Source organism: Maylandia zebra, linkage group LG11 (assembly GCF_041146795.1).
Source record: "Maylandia zebra isolate NMK-2024a linkage group LG11, Mzebra_GT3a, whole genome shotgun sequence".
In the NCBI taxonomy this organism is placed as follows: domain Eukaryota; kingdom Metazoa; phylum Chordata; class Actinopteri; order Cichliformes; family Cichlidae; genus Maylandia; species Maylandia zebra.
In genome coordinates, this window is record NC_135177.1 from 2,596,190 (window position 1) to 2,614,301 (window position 18,112).

Consider the following 18,112-nt stretch of genomic DNA (forward strand, 5'->3'; position numbering starts at 1 on the left):
CAGCCTCTGGCCTTTGGTTTGCTGGCTTCAGCAAGATTTGGAGTTTACTTCATGCCAAATCCAAACTACTCAAATGACTCACATAATGAGACATTCAGGCTTGCTGTCACTGAGAGCCTATTATCTGTATTTAGTACTGTTGGGATTGTCTCTCCGGGGATGTCAAATAAAGCGTGTGGTCGAGCAGTATGCAGGATTAAATGCGGGCATGTACTCGTTGAAAAAAACGTAACATGCTTGTAGATTTCCAAACGACTGCACTCAAAGCTGCCGTGTTAGAGAGTACGACAGCAGGCTCAGGAGATGTAAAATATCCTCTTCTTTCTCAGGTACGTCCCATGACTGGCGGCTGCGCTGCGATGCTGTCAATCTCTACTACATGTTGTTTGGTCTGACTCGGCCCTCGTGCCTTCCGCTGCCAGAACTGGGCCTGGTACTCAACCTGAAGGAGAAGAAAGCAGTACTTAATCCCACCATCAAGCCTGAGCTGGGAGTCGGTGCTGTTATGGACACGCCTGCCAGCATAGGCATCCATGGTGTGGGCATGAGCTATGCAACAGTAAGTGTTGGGCAGTCACTTCATTGCCAATGTTGTTGTTTTTAAAAGCAAAACTCCATCCGTCCACGCCGTCATGGTGCGAAAGGCGATGCAGACTCTGGACAGGTTGTAGCCTATCATAGGGCTGACAGACAACCACAGTCAAGTCACCAGTTAGCCTAGCATCCATGTCTTTGGACTGTGGGCGGAAGCTGGAGTGTCTGGTGAGAACCCACACAGGAACCAGAGAACATGCAAACTCCACACAGGAAGGCCTCGGCTGGCCAGTGGAGTCAAACCCAGGATTCTAGCTGCTACACAGCTACCAAGAAGCTAACAGGAAGTAAAAACCATCAAGTATTTGACCTCGAAAGCTGGATCCTCACTCCCCACTTTATTATGTACATCGGTTCAACTGCTTGTTAATGCAGATATCCAACCTGGTCGTCTGTGAACACAGAACACGTCACAGCTTGAAGCAGATGGGCGATAGCAGCAAAGGACACACTGGCTGCTAAGAACAGCAAACTGAGACTGGATTGTGTTTTTAGCCGAAATCCTCAGTATGACATGAAGGCTGGAGCCACCAGGGCGTCTCCACAAGCTGCCTTTACCCCCACTCAGTGAGCATGCAGGAGGACTGTGGGTTCTTGTACTTTCAGGGATCTCAGGAAAAGTAGTTTACTGGTCCATATACGGTGTTTTCCAGATCATATTTAAAGACTTCGTTGCTGCTTATTCAGAGTTTGTTTATTATTCCATGTTGGCAGGAGGCTGTGAAGACCTATTTCTATCAAGCATAATAACTGCAGTTTATAATCCTCTCATCACCACAACGACATGAAACCGATCACTTTTGGTCTGGTTGATAAAAGACGGCGATAAATAACTTCCCACTTCCACGTGTCTGACTGGACAGTTTTCTGTCAGACCCCTAAACCAAGCAGCTGTTGCTCAGCACTCATACCGTTTGATCACTGACTGTAATCCTCTACAGCAGATCCCCGATGAACTGGAGGAATGTTGCTTGGTTTGAGTTTCTGCTTTGACAGTTAGATAGTAGGATCAGAAAACATGGATCCATCCTGCTTTATAACCACGGTACAGGCACTTTCTTCTCCCGTAGTACCAGCTGAGCATCGTTTCAACACCCAAGCGTACTCGAGTATTGTTGCTGACCATGTCCAAATCCTTTATGCCCACACTGTCTTTATGTACCATGTTCTGACAGCTGTTTCCAGCAGGATAACACACAGCGTGACAAACCTCGGGTCACTGCACACTGGTGTCTTAAGGATGAGAGTGAGTGAATATTCTGAAGCATGGCTCCCAAACAGACGACGAGGCGTCCAAAGACCAACCTGAGAACTTAAGTTGAACTTGGAGCGGAGTAAATGTTGGCGGTTTAAGTGTCTCCAGCAGCCTTACGACGGTGTGATGAGTTATCGTGTCGGGTTTCACTCGTTTTTAACTCCAGCGGTGATGTCAGCAACTAACTGCTCGGCGGTCGTTTCTTTTCCTTCAGTCGTTTTTGATTTACGTGTGCCACACTGAAACGTTCACACGGCGCACACGTAGAAGCTGCCTCATAAAAGCGGTATTATTTTTGGTTGGACCCTGTGTAATTATGGCTACTACAGGATAATGCTGCCAGCAGTATTTGGCTGTACCCCATCGTCACTGCGTCAGCCAGAATCACCAAACAGAACAGCCTTCTGCTTGTTTGTTCATGATCAAAATCTCTGCGGCGGTTGATTGAACCACTCCATTACACACGCTAACTGCAGCGCACACTCAGAAGTCTGCAGGTTCTCAAAGATATGATTGAAACCATGTAAAGTGTGTCATGACTCTGTTTAACATGAAGTGCCCAGAATTTTAGGACTCGGTCCTCTTCACTGCCCTTAACCCCAGTTTTTCTACCAACACGTTGGCCCCACACCTTAAAATGACCGTTGGAAAAGCGAGTATGGCGAAACGTGCACATGTTACATTTTAAGACGGTGTTAATCTTTTTAAATAAAAGCCTCACACTCCAAAATCGCCTCTGCAGGGCTAAAGTGAACTGGAGACACATTTCAAATGCTCAACCTCTGTGTGCAAGCTAGCATCAGCCAAAGCAGTTAGCACTAAAGCCCTGACGTGGTAGCATTGTAGGACTGCTTAGCTCCCACTCAGCTGTACTTGTTGTAGTCACGTACTGTTGGATGGACAGTGGCAGTGTTGAAAAACACGTGGACTCTAACAGTAATGTGAGCTAGGTATGTATGCACAGGCAGAGGCCCATAGATGCTTCAATCTAATCATAACTGCTCATTTTCAACCAAGTTTCAAGTCCTTGTGTAGCTGGATTTGCTATTTGTGATACTTGGTGAGCTGATTTAGCTTAAATGTTAATAGCAATTATAACAGTTCTCTAATAAAGTGTGTATTCTATTGCTGTAGCTACTTTACTGCCCTGTCCTGCTGTCAGAGCTGGAGCTGCTGCTCATTCTGATTTCTTTCTTTGTGTCTGTCAGGTGGACGACGAGCCAGATCCTGTCTCACTGGGTGTGTGTGGCGTAGGCCAGCCCCCTCAGGGCCTGAAGAGGAAGGCTGACACCCCACTGGGATCTCCTCCAGAGCCAGGACAGGTACTGCAGCAGCAGGATGATGATGGAAGGGGAGCACGCTACAAGATCAGAGTAAGACGCTAATGACACACTAAAGGAAAATTCATCACCCATATTTTTAAAACACTAAACAGAAAAGAACAATATAATCTGCACCAAACACCAACGTCTCTTGATGGTGACGGCAGGTGATAGTGGTGATGCAGGACATTTAAACAAGAAGCCATCACTACTGTAGCCGTAGTAACTTCAGATCAGCTGGACAACTGCTGATGCTTTATACCTCTGTTAAGCTGTCCACCAAATCTGAAAAACAAAACTGCTTAACAATGTCTCTGTTCACAGTAAAACTTTCCAACATGTCAAGTCTGTTAAACAAAACTGTTGTGCAGTTTATACTCGATGGGCTGTTCCACTGAAATCTGGAATAACACGTTAAGAAACGTCTCCTCTTTATAGTGGCTCACAAAAGCATTATGATCCATAAAAACTGCTTTCATTGAAACTGAACGATTCACTATCTCTAAATAAGTTCTGCTCTGTTGTAGTTCAACACTATGGAAGATGAAGACATTGACATGGAAACTGTTCATGACAGTCAGGCCTTCATTCACCATCACCTAAATCTGCTGGAGAGACCTTCTACACCTGGTACACACACACACACACACACACACACACACACACACACTGCCGAATGCCTAACCCTAAACCTAAACATAACCTAATTGTAACGCTGACACTAAAACCACATTTTGAGCCTCAAAAAGGCTTCAAACTTGTGCGGCCCGGGTTGTGTGTCCTCACAAGTGACTGTTGGTTCTCACAAGTATAGCAGAATGCAGATTTTGGTCCTCACAAAGATAGCTAGACAGGAACACACACACACACCACTGTAGAGGACATTACATTCACGTTACATCCTACAAGCAAGCACTTGACAACAAGAAGAAACCAGCAAAACCAGGCTCAGTGAGGCGCACCAGTACCTCAGCTGGTCAGGGGTGAGGGCGATTAATAATAACTAATGATTATAAATGCAGTGGTGTATAAACACAAAGTGAATAGGAGGCTAAGGTGCTTGGAAAGAGTGACTGGACTTCCTTAAATGTCTTGAAGACGTTTCCCCTCGCATCCACGAGGCTTCGTTATTTCTAACACGGTGAAGAGTACCAGGTATTTCAACCCTTGTGGAGTTCCACTCAGAGCCATCGTTAGCAATATAAACTCAGCCACCTACAACTTTCTGCAAACACCAGCCTAGCTTCACTTGTGGGCAACACACCCCATCACATCAAACACTCCACTAACTTCTCCAACAAGGTCTGCAACGTTATGCTGAATCCAGATAAAAACATGCCTGTGCCACAGGATCTCCAGTATCACCCATTGTAGCCAAGCTTCACAAGGAGGAAGTGGAAAGTGAAGCTCTGGGCTCTTCAAAGGGACAGAGCCTAACCACTGGTACAGCTACATGGATGATACCTGGGTCAAAATCCAAACCCAAGCAGTAGAAGCCTTCACTGTTCATCCCTCTACACTGGAGGAACCAAACAGCCGCTCCATAAACACATGGCAGAACATAGAAGAGCCACCTCGACAGGACATCTGGGGCATTATTAAACACATCCACTGATGGCTGAAGAGCCTTAATCTGAACCTAAAGGGGAGCTCGGGCCACTGGTTTGGGTTGAGTCCAGCCAGGGAATAGAAACCTGCAGAAACCTGACCTTTTTGGGTTTCTGTAGAAAGTAAACTTGCTCTGCAAATAAACTTGGAGTGAGTAACAAATGAGGTCAATATTTGCAGGTTCCCAGTCAGAATTTTAAACTGGTAACTCAACTCAGATTTTGAAGCAGCCACAGCAGCCTCGAGTTACCAAAGATGGCGGCAGTAGGAAAACTGTCAAAGCACTGTTGTGTATTTGGGGCTATGCACACAGCACTGACTGCACGTTTTTCTTCTTCTTCTTTTTTCCCGTCTGTCCCGTTTGGCTCTTTTGTCATCAGAATTATTGTCTAAAGGCGAAGAAAGATGCCGGATTTACTTTACCAAATGGACCATCCCAGCCTCGCTGTATTGGTCTGTTTGATTCACCTTTTATTGTTTATCTTATTTTCACTTGCTCCACACGGGACAGACATGACTGGGAGAAAGAAAGAGGGAAAGAAAAAGAGCGGGGAAGAGGGACGGTGATAAAGGGCAAAAAACAAAAACCAACAAAACAAACTGACAAAAAAACACAAATATCGATCACCTGGATCAGCTGTTGAGAAAGAAAAAAGAGAAAACGAGCAAAAAAAAGAGCAACATAATAAACAACATCATCGCGATGATCTATGTGAATATAACAGTAAACACTAAATATTATTGTGCAGCACGTAAGACCGACAGCAGTTTCTGTCGTGTAGTGGTTATCACGTTTGCCTGACTGCACTGTTTTTAAAAGAAACCTGCTTTTCGCTGTATTGCTAGTGATGCACGAGTGGCTCTACCTGACCAAAGAAAGGTAGCCAGCTATCAGAGCGTGGCAACGAACAGGCCTTTGACACACCCCAGCTTTAAATCTGACACTTGTCTTTCTCATCTCAGGTAAAGAGCCATCATCTGTTGAACAGGCTCTGCTGTCCATGCCTGCCACACCCGTGCCATCTTTCCCCAAAGAGACCACCTCCTCATCCTCTAAGCATGGAGGCGACCACGGCCACCATCACCACCACCATCACCATGAGCATAAGAAGAAGAAGAAGAAGCATAAGCACAAGCACAAGCACAAGCACAAACATGAGAGCAAGGACAAGGAGAAGGACCGGGACAACTCGCACACCTACAGCAACAGCCCGGCCAGCGGCAGGTCGCTGCGCTCGCCCTCTCTGTCCGACTGAGCGTCCAGAGGCTGGCGCTCTCCAGCTGCTGTTGGCGCCGGCTGGGTTAACGGCTTGCATGTGGCATGCAACAGCACACTTGCCTCCGTTGCTTCCATGTCTGGACTCAACATTGATTCCTCAGTAGTATTATGAACAGGAACTCTGCTGTTGCAGTGTAAGCCTCAGAACCGAAGTCCTCGGCACAGACACCGGGGAAACTTCCACTGAGGCTGTGATGTCATCCAGGTAAACCCTCCCGAGACCTCCCTGTGTCCTTACACCACACACACGTACACCACTTCCAGGCTGTGTGGGGCGTGCAACCACACACACCTCTCTCCACAAACAGCCTCACCCCACAGCTCAATCCCAGCATTCAGCGTCTGCTGAGGGGAGACGTGACGGCTCGTGTTGTGGATTCTGCATGGACGGCGTGCAGAGACATTAAACTGATGGATTTCACTGCACTGCACCACTGAAACTCGAGTAGTGTGCGCGCGCGCGTGTGTGTTTTATACTTTGCTTCCTAATTGCATATGTTTTGGTATCCACAGACGTTGTAACTGCATTAAACAGCGTTCGTGGCTGGGTTTACTCTGGCATCATGTCTTAGCTTTGATTAGGTGGTTTTAACCAATGAGAAGAACAGAAGTCATTCAGCATTTAGATAAACAGCTGAGCCCTCTGTCATCAAAAACGGTTTTTGTATCTTCTGGTTCACCTCACCATGCCGAAATCCAACAATAAAAGAAAAAGATTGTGTCACTCTTCAAATGTTGCCGTTCTTTCCTCATTGTGTACATGTGAATGTTTGTGGGAAGCCTCCTCCTCAGCCTGTCAGGAGGTTGGAAATTCCCTTGATGGGATTGTAGTGTTTTCATTGAGTTAATGACAGTTGTACGAGTCCAAAACCTGTAAAATGCAAATGGGCTGCAGCACAATGTAGAGCGTACCAACTACAAGATGAACTTTTGTAAGAGATCAGTGTAATTTTTTATTGTAGTTTTATTTGAATGGAGCCAGAATATCAGCCAAGCATCAAGAAAAAAGACTTTGTTCTGAACTGTTTTGCATGTCACTGAGTGAAATAAGGATTTGTTCCTCCCCAGGTCTGTGCGCCTGTGTTGCACACACATTACAAGCAATCACTTAGAGCTATTCCCGATCTCAGCTTGATATGTGTATAAGGCACCAGTCCAGTCAGTTTCTGCCATTCCAACCTCTCCTCCACCGTCGGTAGGACCAAAGAGCTGGAGGTCGGGATAAGATCGTAGACCTGCAGGAGGCTGAAATGAGCTACGATGCCATCAGCAAAAAAGCTCGATGAGCAGGTGAGATGACTGACATAATAATGGAGCAGTTATTCAGAAATGGAAGAAATGTTAAGTGACCATCAATCAGCCTCGGTCTGGGGCTTTCTACAAGATCTTGCCTCGTGTGAGGACGATCATGAGAAATGTGGTGAATCAGACTAACTGCACCAGAGGAGCTTGTTGAGGAGGCAGGTGCGCAGGCTCATCTTACGTTCACCAGTGAACGTGTGTCGCAGCTGCAGCAGCAGTCGTGTATGGTGTTGTGAAAAAAAGGACCGAAATGCAGGGACTGACATAGACGTGAGGGGTGAGCTTTGATTTACATGAGGCGATAATACAGATAAAGATAATACAACGGAGGTGGCGAGGACAGGAACTAAGATAAACCTGAACTGGAAAAAACTAGTAAAGCTGAAATCATAATATGCAGGGAGAGAGAGGGGAATGACACACTGAAGGAGGACACAGCTGAACCTGATTAGACACAACAGAGACAGACCCTCAGAGTAAAACAGGACAAAGTCAGGGACACGAACAGAGCACCGGGGGAGGACACAGGATACCAACATCAGAATAAACTAGAACATAAAAGAATAATACTAAACACAAAACGCTGGGTGAAACGACCCAGGACCGTGACAATGTGATTCAGAGGAGAAAGTGTTGTGGGAACATGAAACCAAACAGACCTCTTTGGCATCATCGTGTTTGGAGGAACAGAAATGCTGAGTATATCCCAAAAACACCACCTCCACAGTAAAGCATGGAGGTGGAAACATTACGCTTTGAGACTGTTTCTCTGTTAAGGACACAGGACAACTTCATGTTGCCCTGTAGGGGATAAGAGATGGGACTTGTGTATCGTAAAACCACGATCCCTTAGCCAGAACACTGAAGATGGGCCTTGAATGGTTCTTCCAGCTTAGCAGTGACATAAAAATATTTCCGAGTGGTCAAAGAAGCACATTAAGGTCACGGAGTGGCTCCAGACTCTCCAGATCTCAGTCCTGCAGAAAACTGTAGAGGGAAGCTTTGAGTTCAAGTCATGTGCTCGCTTGAAGGGGCTCGTCTGTTGGGGGTTTTCTTTGTAGCACTGTGGGGTCTTTACATTACAACATAAAGCACCTTGAGGCAACTGTTGCTGTGATTTGGTGCTATATAAACAAAACTGAATTGAAGTTGCCAAGCAGCAGCCAAGAAACCTAAAGGATTAAGATTTTCTGTAGAGTGGAACAAAATCCCCCCTGAGATGTGTGCAAACCTGTGCTTGCCAATAAGAGTTGTTAGTGTTGTTAGTGTTGTTTTGCCGGAGGACCAAATACTTATTTCACTCAATGACATGCAAACATGAGTTCCTGCCCCAAGTGGAGGAGTTCAAGTATCTCGGGGTCTTGTTCGCGAGTGATGGGAGAAGGGAGCCGGAGATCGACAGACGGATTGGGGCTGCAGCTGCAGTAATGCGGACGCTGCACCGGTCCGTCGTGGTGAAGAGGGAGCTGAGTGTAAAAGCGAAGCTCTCAATTTACCGGTCGATCTACGTCCCTACCCTCACCTATGGCCACGAGCTGTGGGTAGTGATCGAAAGAACGAGATCGCGGATACAAGCGGCAGAAATGAGCTTCCTCCGAAGGGTGGCTGGCCTCTCCCTTAGAGATAGGGTGAGAAGTTCGGCCATCCGGGAGGGGCTCAGAGTAGAGCAGCTGCTGCTCCACATCGAAAGGAGCCAGCTGAGGTGGTTCGGGCATCTGACAAGGATGCCTCCTGGGCGCCTCCTGGGTGAGGTGTTCCAGGCATGTCCCACCGGGAGGAGGCCCCGGGGCAGACCCAGGACACGCTGGAGAGATTAAATCTCTCGGCTGGCCTGGGAACGCCTTGGTATTCCCCCGGATAAGCTGGAGGAGGTGGATGGGGAGAGGGAGGTCTGGGCCTCTTTGCTTAGGCTGCTGCCCCCGCGACCCGGCCTCGGATAAAGCGGATGAAGATGGATGGATGGATGAACATGCAAATCATTACTTTAACATAATGCGCTTTTTCTGGATTTGTGGTTGACATTCTCTCTCCATTTAAAGGAAACTACTTTAAAATTTAGAGACTGTTCATTTCTTTGGAAGTGAGCAAAGATCTCTGAAAAGCGGTTTGCAAGATGGACGTAAGCCCTCTACCTCACCATGTAAAGCACCTTGAAGCGAGTGTTGACATTGTCGAGATGAAATATTATTTTACTGTTACTATTCATAATCCTTATTATTATTGTTGCATCATTTATGATTTATCATTGTTATCATTTCATTGACACATTTATTGAAACTGGTGAGGTTATATTAAAGTCTGTATTTCAGGTGTTAGCATAAGCACATAATCTTTCATTGCAGGTGCAACTGTAATCATGTTACACACATATTGCATAATTAAAGGGTTGAAGCTCGGTTAAGTTAATTAATGGTTTGAAGCTACGGGCAGCGTGATGTCTGGCCGATCAATGGAGCAAAGTTCAGCTATTGAAAGGTTGCCTACATGTTTACAGTATAATTTACTACATGTTGCCTGTGTGCATTTAGCAGCCTGCTGCACTGGAGTTTGCCTGGTAACAGATGACCTAGAGGGAGGTCATGCACTTAGATTAACGACACAGACACATAGCCTGTCTGGGTAAACTGATTGCAAGTGTTGTCTAAGTCGAAAAGTGTAATAACAGGATGCGTCTGGGCGGCGGTGGAGGAACTGAGAGAGGAACTGTTCTGTTTAAGAATATCTGACATAGAATTACTGGAACAGGCATGTTGTTTTTCATCTGCGGTGACGGAGTTACTGGTCATCATAAGTATAAATATCACACCCACCTATTGTCAGGCGGGAGATGGAGCCTGATGTTTTGCAGACCCCATTTTCACCACATGTATGTGTTTTAATAAAATCATTTGTGTTGACCCACTATGGACTTTCAGTCGTATGTCTCTTCCTCAAAATTCGAACCGCGACAACATAAATTAATTAATAAATGAACTTTTGGTTAAATTTAGGCTTCGGCGTATATTTTATTCATTTCTAATTTCAAGTAAAAATCTTGGAACTGACCCAGCATCAGTTTCAGGGCCCGAACTTTAGTCAAGTTTCACTTTTACAGAAGCGGTTTGGCTATAGACGAGTGTCGGCAGCCAAGAGATAGAGATTATTGATACACTGTAAAAAATAAAAATAATTGTCGTGTTTCTTAAGCACCTTACTGTCCTGTGAGTAAATACTCTCAGTCGGAGCTAACCGCAGCTCAGTGGCTGTGGAGACGTTTCCTGTCTCAGCCCGGAGCCCTCCTCCACAGCTGCACCAATCAGAATCCTGTCCGCTCCTTTCAGTCACCTCCCCCTCCCTCGCTGCTGTTCCTCTTCAACGGTCCTCCTCTCCGGTGGTCCTTCGGTGTGGAGAGTCAGCATCAGTCACTCACGGACCTACAGCGCGGTGCAACACCGAGGACGCACAGAGGAACATGTTGCTGCACAAACTGGTAAGAGTCCATGTGCAAGAGTTTTAACTGCAGCTGACTTCCGAAAAATCTGCATGTTTTGTGCGTAAATCCCCGTGCAGTGACGCGTTAGACCGCGTGTTTCTTGGTAGTTTGCGTTATTCTGCGTGGAACCTCTACACCCCGGTGTCCTCCCTGCTGATGAGCATTTGCAGAACAATTGTGGACTCTTCTGTCATTTCCGAAAGGTCACAGATCTGTCAAACTATCAGGCGATTGTGATGCAGCTGAGGGGTGGTCTCTCTCCACTTTGAGCTCAGCACCCCGCGGTGTTCGCAGGTCACGGGGGAAACCTGCAGTTTGTGTTACACCAGCTCAAATAAAGCTTTCATGCATCACAAACTTCTGAAGCTCGTTTATGAGCAGCCAGTGCAAACAAGTCAGTCAATGGTGAAAACGGGGTTTGCAAATGAAAAGTGCTTGAAGTCAAATACGTGACATGTTGCTGTTCCACTGCACTGTTTGCTCGCTGATGAATAAACCTCATGACCCTTTCACTAAGATCTCAGGCGGAGCACTGCAGGTGGAGTGTGAATGTAGGCTGCCATGAATATCTGTAGCAGAAGAGTAACTCTTAAATCCCAGCTTGAGCACCACTGGAAGATGCAGCCTGTAGACTGTATGAATGACTGATGTCGGTACTTTGTGTCCTCAGCTTGTGTGGACCCTGTCAGTCCTGTGCGGGGCTGACATGTGTTGGGGTTTTGTGTATGATCGGCCCAAACGCTCAGGAGAAGACGGGACCTCGGCCAGGACAGAAAGTGAGTACGCTGCTGTAACTACACCGACCGCTGATGTCTGTGTGGACTGTATGGTGCTATAAAAATAAGAACTCATGCATGTAGATATGAGTTTTGTTTTCCCAAGTTATGGTGTTTTATGATACTTAGTGGTTGGTGGTATCAAAATGAAGTCATTTTGACAAACAGAAAATTAGATTTTCATGTTTAACGGGGACCTATTCTGATATAGGTCCCACCTCCATATTTTATCCAAAATATTTATTATTGTAGGTCAAATTAATCCACATTTATCTGCCTCAATTTACTCTGTTATGAAACAAGCTGCTTTAGGTAACCTCCCTTTAAGCCCACTTTGTTCTGGTTGGCCACTCCACGCACACAGAAGGTTTAAACATAAGGCGGCCGACTGTATAAAAAGATGGATGTAGCTACTGTTGACATGTCTGTGAAGTCTCGTCATGAAGCATTTTCACTGTTACTGTCTTGGTATAAAAAAAATCTGATGTGATGGGAAGGGTGTGACTCCTTGTTGTCCGGTGAGCTCGTCAGTTTTAAAACAGCGTGATCCAGATTTATGAAACAGACTTTATTCGTCATTCAGTGCAAACTGAAACCAGTGACTGAGACCATAAACTCAGCAGTAAAGTGTTTACAGAGGTCAACTAAAAAAGCTGTCTGCCCACAATCTTCCATAGGACCACGAGCCTTTTTGCTATCATGGCTATCGCCATCTGGTGGCCTTCAGATAGAATGCAGGGTCAAGTCACTGATGTCCATTTTTAACTTTTTTGAAACACACTCCGTACGTCTACAGATTTTTTGAAACAGAAGTCAAGTTGCAACAGCTGAGCTTTCATAACTGTGCTCTTCAAACATGATCACTTCTAACTTTAGCAGAAAAGACATGGCAGCTGCCAAAACTCGACTCAGACCTAATGCGAGAACTTTATGTGTGGTAGTATTTATTACACAAACAGAAAGTCAAAGACCAAATAGATCAGCAAAGTTTTTATTTCTTTATCAAGTTAAAATGCCAAAAGCCAAATTTCTTCTTCATTGCTGTAGTTGCTGCTTATTGAAGTGATTTTCTTTAAGATTGCTGAAGGTGTTTTGACAAAATGGGCAATTTCAAGGCAGGTTGTGACATTTTTCTCAGTTTGTCTTTTACAAGAAAGATTTCTTAATAGAAAAATCAGTTTTCTGGTGTACGGCAACTGAGAAGAACTGCAGTGTGTTACTTTGGAGCATCAAGCTCATGTGAAACAACCCAGTTTTACTCAAGTCCAGCAGCACAAACACGAGAAACAGCATTAGACGCTTTCATTTAGCTGCCAGAGTGGCTCAGCACGGGGAATGTGAAGTGTGTTTTGGATATGCTTGAATATGTCTTGGCCACGTGTAGGGAGGACATACCTAACTTTCTGCTCCACGTCCAAGACACAAGGTTGTTTTTTTTCTGTTTTGTTGAAACACTGTAAATCTGTGTGAGTCTCAGGTGCAATGAGTCGCCCAGCCATCGACAGGAGTGACATCTCCAAACACTAAACGAAAGCAGCCTGAGTGGGTTGTGTCTGCCGGTGCATATGAAATGGACGGACTGAGCGTGTGTTGGTGGTTGTTACAACGATCAGTGTGACCCTGTGAGGTGGTGAGGGAGGGAGTGTGTTTGTGCTGCTCTGCATTAAGTCAACATTAAGAGCTTCAGAGCTCATTTTCAGTCCCAGATTCTCAAACACAGACTTCTGCTGCACTGCACCGTAGACTGTCGCAGTCTGCGACGGCTGCAGCCGTTTCTGGGATTTCTGTGTGTGTATTGGCTGCATGTTGTGAAGAAATTAAAAACTGAATTTGTTCACTGTGTTCATCTGGATCTGGAAGGAACTGTGGACGTTTTGTGATCTCTATTTGCCTTTCCATTCTTGTAATTACCAGTTTTTCCATCACACTTCAGAATCTCTCATTCTGAATTAGAGCAGGGCGATATGGTCAAAAATATTTATCACGATATATATTTGAAAATTTACGATAACGATATAACTGACGATATAATTGACGCGAGACAAAACACAACTCTATCATCATCATCCATTTATTTTCACTTAAACAAGCAGCTGTTTTTTATGTGCATTAAAGCTTTATAAAAATTTAACAGTGCAAATGCAAATTCCTTGCTGACAGTTCCAGTAGAAATGGGCTGACATGTCCTGAGCATAACCATGTATAATATCCACTGAAGTTAAAAAGAGGTGCTTTGCAACATTAAACTGCAGTGTGCCAAATAAAAAAGTCAAATACGTATTTTTCGGACCATAATGAAATTTCCCACTCGTGGGACTAATAAAGGTATCTTATCTTATCTATAAGGTGCACGGGATTATAAGGCACATTAAGCAAAACAAAGCAGTCAGATAAATCAAACTTTATTAAACTCATTCTTCTTGCTTCCTCCACTTCTGTACCATTGATTCATTAATGTTGAATTCTATCACAGCTGCTCTATTCCCATGTTGTTGCAGTATATTAATCACTAACCTTCTATTGTGGATGGATTGTCTCAGTTGTTCTCCTGACTGAAGTTTGGTCCGTTTACAGCATCCTGCCATGCGATTGCATTTGTCTCTAACCATCAGGAACCTTCACGTTAACTTTTATCGAGTGGAAAAGTGTTAGCGTTCAAATCAAATTCAAATCAAATTCAAATTCAAATTTTATTTGTCACGTACACAGTCATACACAGTACGATATGTAGTGAAATGCTTGGACAACTGCTCGTGACCTAAAGAGAACAAAAAAGGAAAAGGCTATGAATAAGATAGGAAATAAATATGAAAAATTAAAAAGGGTAAATTTAACTAGGAAGGAATAAAATATAAATTAAAGTTGAAAATAAAATAACTGTACAACAAAATACACAATACACAATATAGAACTATATAAGAATGTATGAAGAAATCTAAATATAAATAAATATATACACAATAACAGCAGCTGTACAAGTATTAACTGGAAATGAAGAATATAGTGACCAGTGTTGTGCAAAACCAAAGTCCAGAAAGTCCAGTGTGTGTGTAAGAACCATATGTGTGGGTCAGTACTGTGTGGTGGTGTGATTGAGAGACCGTATCGCCTGCGGGAAGAAGCTCCTCCTCAGTCTCTCTGTGTTGCTCTTCAGGGAGCGGAATCGCTTTCCTGACCTCAGCAGAGAGAACAGTCTGTTGTTGGGATGGCTGAGGTCCTTCACCATCTTCCTGGCCTTGGTCCAGCACCGCCTGCTGTAGATTGAGTGCAGGTCAGGGAGCTCGGAGCGGATGGTGCGCTCAGCTGACCGCACAACCCTCTGTAGAGCTCGTCTGTCCTGCATGGTGCTGTTCCCGAACCAGGTTAAGATGTTTCCCGCCAGGATGCTCTCTATGGTGCAGGAGTAAAAGTTCCTGAGCACCTTGGAGGGCAGTTGGAAGTCTCTCAAGCGTCTGAGGTGGTAGAGACGCTGTCGGGCCTTTTTCACCACGGTGTTGATGTGACAGGACCATGACAGGTCCTGCGTGATGTGAACTCCGAGGTATTTGAAGCTGTCCACTCTCTCCACTGGGCACTCGTTGATGACGGGGGTCTGGTAGTTCCTCTCCTGCTTAGTGCTGAAGTCCACTATCAGCTCCTTTGTCTTACTGACGTTTAGAAGGAGGTTGTTCCTCTGGCACCAGTTCTCCAGATTCCTAATCTCCTTCAGGTAGGCCGTCTCGTTGTTATCAGAGATCAGGCCCACCACGACGGTGTCGTCAGCAAACTTGATGATGGTGGTGGAGCTGGTAGTGGCCACACAGTCATATGTGTACAAAGAGTACAGCAGGGGGCTCAGAACACACCCCTGGGGGGCTCCAGTGCTGAGAGTGGTGGAGGCTGAGACATGTCCGCCCATCCTTACTGCCTGTGGTCTGCCAGTTAGGAAGTTGGAGATCCACTGACACATAGATGAGCTGAGTCCCAGATGCTCCAGCTTGGTGGTGAGTGTGGAGGGAATTATGGTGTTAAATGCAGAGCTGTAGTCTATGAAGAGCATTTTAACATAATTCCCCCTTCTAGTGTCCAAGTGAGTGAGTGATGTGTGGAGGAGATGAGAGATGGCATCGTCTGTGGAACGATTTGGACGGTAAGCGAACTGTAGTGGGTCCAGTGTGTCTGGTAGTGAAGAAATGATGAAGTCTCTGACCAGGCGTTCAAAGCACTTCATCACTACTGAGGTGAGGGCTACAGGGCGATAGTCATTGAGAGAAGCAGGGTGGGGTTTCTTCGGGACAGGAACAATGATGGACTCTTTGAAGCATGTGGGGATCACCGACTGAGATAAAGAGATGTTGAATATCTCAGTGAACACAGGAGCTAGCTGGTATGCGCAGTCTCTTAGGATACGACCTGGGATGCCGTCTGGTCCTGCTGCTTTCCTGGTGTTCACTCTCTTGAAGGCTCTCCTTACTTCATGCTCGGAGATGACGAGCACGTTTCCGGTGCTGGCAGTATCTTCCTGTCTGCAGCCGTTAGCGCGGCTAACACTAGCATTGTTGGAGACCTTAGCTGCAGCCTCGAAGCGAGCATAGAAAGTGTTCAGCTCGTCTGCCAGTCACGGCCGCGTTCGTCATACCGGTTGTTGGTGCTTTATAGTCCGTTATTGTCCTTAGTCCCCGCCACAGGCTCCTAGAGTCACTCTGTTGGAGTTGTGACTCTAGTTTCCTCCCGTAGCGCTGCTTCGCCTCTTTCACCGCCCTCCGCACGTTATATGACGCGGCTTTGTACGGGTCCATGTCCCCCGTCATGAGTCCCGTGTTGTAGGCAGCGGTGCGGGATCTCAGAGCGTCGCGGATGGTTTTATCCACCCACGGCTTCTGGTTGGGAAACGTTGTGATAGTCTTTGTCTCCACGGTATCATCCGCTAGTTTCCCGATGAATCATCCAGCTTCATCCTCCAGCTTCACTGTTTATGCTATGCTAACATAGCTGTGTCGCTAGCGATCACATAGCACATCATTATATACCAGCTAGCCCAACTTCAGTATCCCTACAAACGTCACTGCTGTTTAGTTTCCTGTAGTGATGTGTCGGTCGCGAACGAAATGGCTCTTAGAGCCGGATCTCTGACGTGAACGACGTGAGCCGGCTCCTTATCGCGAGCCGTGGGTTGTTGTTTTTTTTTTTCTTTCTCTCACCCTCTCTCTCGCACTTTTTTCCCGCTTCACTCCGCGTGCGAGCCTTGTGCTGTGTGCCAAGGTTATTATCGTTAACAAAAACTAACGAAATAATGAAAACTAGAAGTGAAAAAACATTTTCGTTAACGGAAATAAAAATAAAAACAAAAAAAGGAAAACTAACTAAAACTGTAATGAGTGTTCACAAAACTAACTAAAGTTAACTGAATTTATAGCAAAAATGTGTTTAGTTTTCATTGATGTGTGCGTGTCATACAATAGGCAAGGGTGAAAATGAAGTTTAGTTTCCAGATTTTTTCTTGCTGTCTAATTATGCCAGCAGGTGGCAGCACGTTAGTTGAGTCGTCTGTGTTGCTGCTCCGTCCTCGCGCAGAATCATGTCAAGAAAAGTCGGGAGAAAGCGCCAGAGTCCAATTTGGGATTACTTTGAATATGACTGTGTTTTGGATAAAGCAAGTGTCTTGTAGTGGAAAGAGACAAATTATGAGGGACATTTCTAAAGGGGAAAAATCCCACAAACCTTAAAGTGCACTTGAAAAGCTCGCACAAGAAGGCTAACCTAGCTTACCTTCAGAAGGTAAGGGAGCACACTCAACCCTCATCCCAGAAAACAGAAGCTAACCCAGGCAAGGCAGCGTGATGCATCCCGAGACAACAGGACGGGGATATCTACATAACTGTGTGAGTCAATTGCCTTCACAAAGTTTATCAATTCACTTGAACCAAAATTACGAACACCCGGTGCTGCAAGAGTTAATAGTCTCATTGGGGCCAAGATATAAATTTTATAGTTGCCTGGTATCAATGGTTGTTCATCTGCCTTTATTTATTTATTTAAAGAACCCATAGGTGGGAATGTGAGTTGTCTGTCTCTGCGTGTTAGCCCTGCGACAGACAGGCGACCTGTGCAGGGTGCAGGGTCTGGTAGCTGGAATAGCAACATACCCAAGGATAAGCAGAAGAGCATGACTGATATGATGAAACTGGGATTTTGTTACACTTAATTATTGCAAACACAACTAAAACTATAACTGAAACTAATCAAAACTAAACTGAAACTAAGGATTTTCAAAAAAATAAAAACTAAACTAGCAAACAACTGGTAAAAACTAATTAAAAGTGATATAAAATTGAAAATCTGAAGTCAAAACTAAATAAAAATAAAAACTAATGAAAATTGCAAAACTATTAAAACCCTGCTTTGCCCTGGGCAGAGGGGGGAGGGTTAGGGGGTAGTTACACTGACAGTAGCACAGACGAGACAAAGAGAGCCAAGGACAACAACGTCACATTAGAAAGGTATAGTAATCGTCCACAAAAAACA

At 45.2% G+C, this 18,112-nt stretch overlaps 2 protein-coding genes across 3 annotated transcripts in view; both read left to right on the forward strand.

Moving 5' to 3' along the window:
• Nucleotides 1-10,262, forward strand: part of taf2 (TAF2 RNA polymerase II, TATA box binding protein (TBP)-associated factor) — a 38,344-nt gene extending 28,082 nt beyond the window's left edge. The window contains exons 24-27 of the mRNA XM_014410738.3: nucleotides 330-559; nucleotides 3,058-3,222; nucleotides 3,699-3,801; nucleotides 5,743-10,262. Coding sequence (XP_014266224.2) covers nucleotides 330-559; nucleotides 3,058-3,222; nucleotides 3,699-3,801; nucleotides 5,743-6,035 — 791 coding nt within the window. The 3' untranslated portion in view covers nucleotides 6,036-10,262. The remainder of the gene's footprint in view (nucleotides 1-329; nucleotides 560-3,057; nucleotides 3,223-3,698; nucleotides 3,802-5,742) is intronic.
• Nucleotides 10,263-10,723: 461 nt separating this feature from the next.
• The window catches only part of enpp2 (ectonucleotide pyrophosphatase/phosphodiesterase 2), a 79,815-nt gene continuing 72,426 nt past the window's right edge, over nucleotides 10,724-18,112 (forward strand). For both annotated transcript variants that reach the window (XM_076889682.1, XM_076889683.1), the window contains exons 1-2: nucleotides 10,724-10,829; nucleotides 11,503-11,608. In XM_076889682.1, coding sequence (XP_076745797.1) covers nucleotides 10,812-10,829; nucleotides 11,503-11,608 — 124 coding nt within the window. In that variant the 5' untranslated portion in view covers nucleotides 10,724-10,811. The remainder of the gene's footprint in view (nucleotides 10,830-11,502; nucleotides 11,609-18,112) is intronic.